This window comes from Chinchilla lanigera, unplaced genomic scaffold (assembly GCF_000276665.1).
Source record: "Chinchilla lanigera isolate Chin_1 unplaced genomic scaffold, ChiLan1.0 scaffold00051, whole genome shotgun sequence".
NCBI classification, from domain to species: domain Eukaryota; kingdom Metazoa; phylum Chordata; class Mammalia; order Rodentia; family Chinchillidae; genus Chinchilla; species Chinchilla lanigera.
In genome coordinates, this window is record NW_004955452.1 from 7,673,532 (window position 1) to 7,682,143 (window position 8,612).

At 57.3% G+C, this 8,612-nt stretch overlaps 2 protein-coding genes across 3 annotated transcripts in view; both read left to right on the plus strand.

Moving 5' to 3' along the window:
* Positions 1-2,762, plus strand: part of Rab42 (RAB42, member RAS oncogene family) — a gene marked incomplete in the record, with an annotated part of 3,107 nt that extends 345 nt beyond the window's left edge. Inside the window, 1 exon segment of the mRNA XM_013519491.1 lies at positions 505-2,762. Coding sequence (XP_013374945.1) covers positions 505-928 — 424 coding nt within the window.
* A 3,438-nt stretch (positions 2,763-6,200) lies between these two features.
* Positions 6,201-8,612, plus strand: part of LOC102018356 (large proline-rich protein BAG6-like) — a 5,167-nt gene continuing 2,755 nt past the window's right edge. The window contains exons 1-3 of one of the 2 annotated variants that reach the window (XM_005394959.2): positions 6,201-7,050; positions 7,235-7,371; positions 8,017-8,606. In XM_005394959.2, the coding sequence (XP_005395016.1) occupies positions 6,320-7,050; positions 7,235-7,371; positions 8,017-8,171 (1,023 nt within the window). In that variant the 5' untranslated portion in view covers positions 6,201-6,319 and the 3' untranslated portion in view covers positions 8,172-8,606. Of the gene's footprint in view, positions 7,051-7,234; positions 7,372-8,016; positions 8,607-8,612 lie in introns of those variants that run through there. The other variant, XM_013519492.1, reaches the window with a different exon arrangement.

The window sequence follows — 8,612 nt, forward strand, 5'->3', positions numbered from 1 at the left end:
GGGCGCGCGGGCGGGGAAGGGGGCGCGCCTCCTCCTGGCCGCCCGGACCCCTGGGGTGCCAGCCTCCGTGGCCCCTGAAGAGGTCCGAGGGTCCCCGGCCCGGGTGACGGCTGAGCCGGACCCTGCCTCCCTGTCCTTCCTCCTGCAAGTACTGCTGCGGTGGCCATGGCCTCCGGCAAGCGCTCTGCCGCCAACCCGGGCGTCCCCGGCACCCCAGGGCCCAGAGGAGCTCAGGCAGGGCAGGATTCGCACCCCGCACCCTGAGGGATGACTAGCCTAAGTGTTGGGAGAGCCCGGGACACAGAGCAGGAAGTGTCAGAGGATGTCCCAGGACCTTCCTGTGACTCACGCTTGCTTCCTAGGGGACAGCCCCGGGTCTTCCAGGACAGACACCAACTGAGGCCGGGGATGGGGGCAGAGTGGAAGGGTGTGGGGCGCTCTGGAAGGGGAGCTAGGTGGGGGTGGGGAGAAGGCGCAGGCCTCCCCAACGCACCCCTCCTCCAGGTGCATCACCAGGTCCTTCTACCGGAACGTGGCGGGCGTCCTGCTGGTCTATGATGTGACGAACAGGAGGTCCTTTGAACACATCCAAGACTGGCACGCGGAGGTCCTGGCCACTCAGGGCCCCAGGGTGATCTTCCTGCTGGTCGGCCACAAGAGTGACCTGCAGAGCAGCCGCTGCGTTTCCCTGGAGGAGGCCGAGGCACTGGCCGCCTCCCTGGGGTCGGCCTTCATAGAGACCTCCGCCAGGAACGACTGCAATGTGGAGCTGGCCTTTGACACCCTCACGGACGCCATCCTGCAGGCCCTGCAGCGGGGGGACATAGCGCTGGAAGAGGACTGGGGGGGAGTCCGACTCATCCACAAGGCCCAGGTGCCCAGGTGCCCCAGCAGGAACCCGCAGCAGGGGGGCCCATGCCAGTGCTGATCTGGGAGAGAGCGGGTGGAAGGGGCCCAACCTCACGCACCCTGTGGGCGGGGCTACTGTATTAGTGTCTCTAGGGGCTAACGACAGAGGTTGATGTCAGGAGTATCTTGACATGGTCCTGCCTCCTGGACTTGGAGGTCTCCTTTCCTTGCTAGGGAAAGGGCTAAGAAGCCAGGTATGCATCCCCGTCCTTAAGCCTCAGGGTCCTCGTCTCTCCGTGGAGCTCATAAACGATCCCACTGCTCGGGGAGGTTGTGGTCCCGGGTGAGATAGAGAGCGGGTGTGCCCCTCAGAGCCTGCCACCCTGACAATGCAGAACAGAGACTGTCATCCCTGCACTCCTTTCTGGCCCTGACCTGCCGTCTCTGGCAGCATTCTTGGGCCCAGCCCTGAGCCGCTTGGCGTCTGGACAGCTGTCCCGGGCAGGACCGAGTGGGGATTTCCAGTGTGAGCTTGGCTTGGAGACAGACCCGCTTCTTTGAGACAGGGTTTCACTATGTAGCCCAGGCTGGCCTCGAATGATCCTCTTGCCTCAGCCTCCCAAGTGCTGGGATTACAGGTGTGCCCCACTCTCCTGGGCCTTGGAGCCCCTGTTGGTCCTCAGATTAGGATGAGTCTGGGCCTGGGATTAGGTGTGGTCTCAAACTCAGGGTTGCTACCCACTGTCCCCACCCCAAGCCCAGGAGCTGAATCTGGACCCCAGAGGCAGGGGTGTGGGGAGCGAGCGGCGGTCAGGTTGGGCACATGGACACGAAGAAGAGCCTGGCGGGCTGAAGGAGGCACCCAGCCAGCTGCCGGGCTCTCCCTGGGGGATCTTAGCTTGCGGAGCTCCTAGATTGCCCTGGCCTGGGACAACCCACCTCCGGCTTCCATCTGCGCAGGGGTTGGGGGCCCTCTCACCCCGACTCTGGACAACTCTGAGGGTCAGACCCTCAGAGCTTCGTCTCTCCTTGGGCTTCACTGAGGACATCGCTGGGACAGTGTCATGGCCAAATCGTTCCTCTGCCCATCCTGCTTCCTTCCCCCCCAGGTGTGGCTCTCAAGAATGTCCCCTGAGAAATGTCTGCCCGCCAGCTCCATCTCAGAATCTGCCTCCTGGGGCACCCAGCCTGTCACAGGAACTACCAGGCAAGAATGGGCGTATTTTCATCCCTTCACCAATTTTGTGTTCTTTCCATGAGAATTGACTCTGTTCAAGTCTCTGGGGAAACAGCAGTGACGGTGACAGAAAAGTCCTCTTGGGACTGGCCTTCCAGCGGAAGAGGAAACAGTAACGAACCGCATGATTTCCAGTTGTGTTCAGGGCTGCGACTGGCACAGATCAGGGACGCGGGGCCTGTGGCGCGGGGGCCTCTCTGAGATGAGCTTGGAGCTGCGCGCTGGCGCGGGAGAGAAGCTGGGCTCGGAGCAGGGATCCGTGGCAGTGACCGGCCGCCCCATGCAGCACTGCTTAGGTTCCAGGCGGCTCTGTGCTCACGACAGCCACACCAGGCGGGGCTGTTATCCACATTACAGATGGGACCGGCCGTGGGCCCCGGGCCAGGCCACTGACAGGCTTGCGGTCACACAGCCGAAGAGCCAGGAAGTGCAGTGCTTTCCCCAGGACTCTCTTCGTAGCCTCTCTACCGGAGGGCGGCTTGTTTGGGAGAGAGCAGCAAATGCCGGTCACAGGGCTGTCAGGGGCAGGAGGAAGAGCTGACACTGCCCTCAGAAGCCCTGGCCGGGAGGATCCACAGGAGGGGATGGAGTGCCCTGTCTCTTTCTAAAAGCAAAGTGTCCATAGTGACTTCGGTCCCACGGCGTTGTGACGCTAAGTAAAGGATGTGAACTCCAACCACAGTGCAGCCCTTTTGTTGCTGGGGGCTTTTTTTTTTTTTTTTGTCTTTTTGAGACAAGGTCTCGCTATGCAGTTCAGGCTGACCTTGAGCTCACTTTGTAGACCAGGCTAGCCTCAAACTCCCAAGTCATCCTGCCTCAGACTCCTGAGTGCTGGGATTACAGGTTTGTGCCACCACGCCCAGCTCTGCTAAGGACTCAACCCTGCAGCAACCTGCCCACACTAGGAACTGAAGAGGGGGGCACCCCACCGGCTGCATCCCCAGGCTTTGATTTTTATCTTGATGCAGGATATTGCTAAGTGTCTAAATTGCCCAGGCTGGGATCAAAGTTGCCATCCTCCTGCCTCAGCCTCCCAGTGCTGGGATATACGTGTGCAGCACCACGCCCAGCAAGCCCAGCAGATGTTGATCAGTTTATCCACAGGGTCCTTATGTCACAGGCAGGAAAACTGACTTGGTTGACACTGACACGAGGCCAGCTCCCATTCCAATAATTCCAGGAGTCTCTTTGTGCTGGGCTTTGGGCCAAGCCCAGGGGCCCAGGATGGGTGCTCTTTCTACCTCAGGCTCTGATCCCACCCTGGCAACCCCATCCCCTGTGTGGCCAAACCTGCAGAGAGGCAGTGCTTGGCCTGTACCAGCAAGAAAGCCAGAGAGACACTGCCCTCCCGCCGTACTGATGTGTGAGAGGGTGACTCTCAAGGTCTGGGGCCTCCAAGGTTGCCCCTGGGACCCAATGTCCATATCCTCCCAGAGGAGTCTTTTTTAAAAAATGTCAGTATTGGGGATTGAAGCCAGAAAGCCCTGAGCTACATCTTCAGATCTTTTCTTTCCCTTTTTTTTGTTTTTGCTTTTGTTTTTTGAGACAGGGTCTTGCTGTATAGTTCAGGCTGCCCTTGAACTAACTGTGTAGCCCAGGCTGGCCTCAAATTTGCGGCAATCCTCCTGCCTCAGCCTCCTGAATGCTGGGATTACAAGTGCGCGCCACCATGCCCAGCTATCGATTTTTTAATTTTTTAAAATATTTTTATTTTTGAGACAGGTTCTCACTATATGCTGGCCTTGAATTCACTTATGTAGCAAGGGCTGGCCTCAAGTGGGCAGAGGTCCTTCTACCTTGGCCTCTAAATGTGAGGGTTATAGGCCATGCCTGCCTTCCTTTTTATTGTTCTATTTTGAAACAAGTTCTCCCTCTGTTGCCCAGGCTGGCTCTAAATTTGTAATCCTCATGCCTCAGTCTTCCAAATGTCTGGGCTTACAGGGGTGGACCAGCACCTTGGTTTATAGGGGTTATTTTATTTTTTGTTGTTTTGAGACAGGGTCTCACTATGTAGTTCAGTCAGTCCTTGCACTCAATATGTAGCCCAGGCTGACCTCAAACTCACAGCGATCGTCCTGCCTCAGCCCACATGAGGGTCTTTTTAAAGTACAAATTTAGCTGGGTGTGGTGGTACACAGTTGTAATCCCAGCATTCAGGAGACTGAGGCAGGAGGATCACTACAGATTGGAGCCCAGCCTGGGCTACATAGTGAGTTCAAGGCCAGCCTGAACTACATGGTAAGTTTGAGGCTGGCCTGGATTACATAGTAAGATCCTGTTCCAAAGAACAATGAAAGAAAGAAATCTAGGGTAGTGCGAGTTACACAGCAGGTTACCAAATGAAGTCCTTGCCGCTTTTCCTTGAGTTTCACTATTAATCATTTTAAGGAAACAGAGATTACCAAAGTAACCACTCTAGTGAAATAACAAGGATTTCAGACCCTAATGAAGTTTTGTTATTTTAGACAAGGCCTCACTAGTCCAGGCTGGCCTCAAAACTCTTGGGCGATCCTCCTGCCTCAGCACACCCAAGTGCTGGGATCACAGGCGTGTGTCACCACACCAGCTCTAAGGAAGTTCTTTAAAGTCCTAGCTGGCTGTGGTGGTGCAGAGATCTCAGAACTCCAAGGCAGAGAATTAAAAATTTGAGCCTAGCCCAGGTGATTTGCCAAGACATCATCGAAAAATAAAATAAATAAAAAGGCCTGGGGATGCAGCTCAGCATGAATGTGAGCCCCACCCAGAGGCGCGGCTGGGCTCTGCTGCTGTTTTGTTTTCTTTTGTGGTGCTGATGATGGAACCCAGGCCTGCACACTGAGTTACATCCTCAGCCCTTGTTTATTTTGAGACAAGGTCTTGCTTAGTCACTAAATTGCCCAAGATGGGCTTAAAGTTGTGATCCTTCTCTCTCAGGCTCCCAGAGTACTGGGAACTACAGATGTGCACCAGCTGAGCTGTGTTTTCTTTCTTCCTTTTTTCTGCTTTCTAACTAAGGATGATGTTCTAGAATCTTCCTTTTGAGTCTATTTCTAGGCTTTTTTTTTTTTTGTACCGGGAATCGAACTCAGGACCTTGCACTTGCCAGGCAGGCGCTTGTGCCACTGAGCTATATCCCTGGACTTTTATTTTTTTTTGTCTTTTTGAGACAGGGTCTTGCCATGCAGTTCAGGCTGGCCTTAAGCTCACTTTGTAGCTCAGGCTGGTCTTGAACTTGCAATGATCCTCCTGCCTCAGCCTCCTGAGTGCTGGGATTACAGGTATGTGCCACCATGCCCAGCACCTTTTTTTTTTTGAGAGAGGGTGTCACTGTGTAGTTGAAGGTGGTCTGAAAATGACAACAATCCTCCTGCCTCAGCCTCCTGTGCGCTGGAATTACAGGCCTACACCACCACCCCTAGTAATCCTTTGTGTCTTTCATGGGCTGGCATGCCCTTCCCCCACTTTTATGTAGCTTCTCATCCTTCAGGCTGAGCTGGAACACCACCTCATCCAATGCACCAGCTCCTTCTGAACCATCACAGCCTAAGCATCTCTCTTCGTGGGTCATTTGGGCCCTATCTAGCTATGTCTGTCTGTCTACCGAGCAGTCATCTTTGCAGTACTGAAATTTAACCCAAGCCTTTGCACAGAGCTCTACCTCTGTGTCCTTTTAAAAAAAAATCATTATTATTAAAAAAATGTTGGGAATCAAACCGAGGGCCTTGTACATGCTAGGCAAGCACTCTATCACTGAGCTATATACTGTCAGCCCCTAAAAATTGTTTTTTATTTTGAGACAGGGTCTTGCTAAATTGCTCAGGCTGGGCTTAAATATTACAGTCTTCCTGCCTCAGCCTCCTAGAGTGCTGGGATTATATGTATGTTCCACCATGCCTAGCCATTTATTGTCCATGTATTATTGCCCTGCTAGACTGTGGATCTTCAAGGCCAAGGTTGTCTTTGACTCTTGGAAAGGCTGCCTTACACGGGAGATCACTAGGCTTTTAAAAACTCTTATGGAGTCTGGACGTGGTGATGCACACCTATAATCCCAGCACTTGGGAGGCTGAGGCAGGAGGACTGCCAGGAGTTCGAGGCCAGCCTGGGCTACATTGTGAGTTCAAGGCCAGCCTGCTAGTGCAGCCAGACCCTGTCTAAAAAACAAAAAACAAAAACTCTTATGGAGATTTTCACACATAGTGAAGAATACAGAAAATGGTATAAAGTATAAAATAACACACGGAACACCTCGGTATGGACAACAGCCCTAAGCAGGTATGGTCAAATCTTGGCTCCCCCACCCTGCCACGGAGCTGGGCGCTGGGCCCCAGGGCCTGCGGAGGCGAGGGCTGGGCTTCCCCGCGCGGCACACCCCGGCCCTGGCCGACCCTGCCTTCCCACCTCGCTCCCTTCGTGAATGTTTCTCCTGGGCTCCCGACGGGACAGGAGCCGGGCTCGGGCCGCGGGGGCGGACTTTTGGGCCGCTCCCGCGGGGCCCAGGGGGCTCAGGTCCGGGTGCGCGGAGAGGCGAACTTCGTTGCGCCGCCTTGTTCCCGCAGGCGCAGGGCAGCAGAGCGGAGGAAGGCCGCTTTGCACAGCGGGCCTGGACCCGCCGGGACACGCCGCCCGCTGAGCGGCCCCAGCGCCGCGCTGGCGCTCCACGACGGCTGCTCGCAGAGCCGCGGCAGCTCTGCGGGACCCGCCCGCACGTCCCGGGCCCAGAGCCGGGAGCCCGTGCTCGCCCGCGCTTCCGGCTCCCCTCCTCGCGCAGGCGAAGCCCAGCCCTCGCCGCTGCTCCTGGGGGACGGCGCGCGCCTCTTCTCCCCGCGGCTGCCCGGCCGGCCGCTCTTCCCGGCGGAGGCTGCAGGGGGCGCCCGCGGAGGGGACCCGGCCTCCGCGTCTGCTTCGCTTCGGTGCAGCCCGGAGCCCGCGGGAAGTCCCGCCCGCCTGGCCCCGCTCCCTGCCCCGCCACCGCAGACCCTGAGGTAGGACAGCCCCTCCGCACAGCACAGCGAGGACGGGGACGGGGACGGGGACGGCCAGGGTCTCGAGCTGGGGCTGCGCGCCCCACCCGAAAGGAAGGGGCGCCCTGGGTGCGCTCCGGGGTCTGTTCTTGCCAACCCTGGGAACCGTAAGGTCTTAGCTCGGCTCTGCTCGCTCTCCTCTCAGCGGTTCTCTCCCGGCCCCAGGCGGGTCCGGCTGTGTCCCGGAACTCCAGCCGCTGTGGCACTCGGCCCCCTCGCTGCCTTTTGGTCAATTCTCCCTCAGGAAAACCTCTCAAGCCTATTCCTTTATCTTTAGTGCAGGTAAGTGCATCGGCTTCCCGGCTGGTCCCCTCCTGCCTGCTTCCAGGCCCCCTGCACGCTGGTGGCCCGGCAGGTGTTGCTTCACCATGCAAACAGCGGACACACTGGTCCTTCGCCAAACCTTCACTGGCTTGGGCTGGGCGTGGTGGTGCAGGCCCATAGTTCCAGCATTTGGGAGGCTGAGCAGGAGGATCATTGCGAGTTCGAGACCAGCCTGGGCTACAAAGTGAGCTCAAGGCCAGCCTGAACTGCAAAGCGAGACCCTGTCTCAAAACAAAACAAAACACCTCCACCATCTTCCCTCTGCCGGGGCACTGTGTTTTCAAGCTTCTTATTTATATGACAGTCTTTTTCTTTTTTCTTTCCAGTATTGGGAATTGAACCCAAGGCCTTCAGACTGAGCTATATCGCCAATTCTTTTTATTTAGAGACAGGGTCTCACCAAATTGGAATTTAAGATCCTCCTGCCTCAGCCTCCCAGAATGCTGGCATTATAGGTGTGCACCACCATGCTGTTTTTATGCCAGTTTTAAGCCTCCGAATCCTCTTGTGTAATGGACTTTCTCAGAGACTAACAGTTAAATCACTCAGGCTGAAGCGGGGAGGGCAGACCAGAGCCAGCTGCTGAGCCTCCGTTCCCTGCAGGGCACACTCACAGCCTCCAGGCATGGGCCCTGAGCGAGGGCTCCGGAGACGCCAGCATGCAGCCACCACCGAGCCCGAGGCTACCCCCGGGCTCCCTGTGCAGCTCAGCCCTCTCCCTGCGCACGAGCTGTGCTTTAGCTGCGCTGCCGCACTGACTTCTTCGGGCCTGTGCGGAGTCCATGCATCTGCCCATTGTGCCTCAGTGGCTCCTGGTGCTTCTGGATGAAGAATGCATCTCTTGGGGCCGCGGGGCTCTTACACAGGCAGCTCCCCCTCGGAGGAGAGCCCCGCTCCCTTCAGCGCCAGCCCGCAGGTCTGTGCTCCAACAGCACCTCTCCTCCGGCGGCAGGGCTAAGACGGCGAGACCCAGGGCAAGGAAGCCGCTTCCCTGCCGCACAGCTGATTGAGGACCACGGTCTTCCCCAGTCTCCTCGTCCCCTTTGTCCTGAGCGTTGCGTTCAAAACTGACGCCGGATCCCCCGGCGGGCGAGGTCGGCGCGCCCACGTCGGAACTCAGGCCCGCCCGGCCCGCGGATCGTCCCTGGAGAGCGGCCGGGCCTCAGTGTGTGCCGCAGGGAGGCCCGCCCTCCGACGGC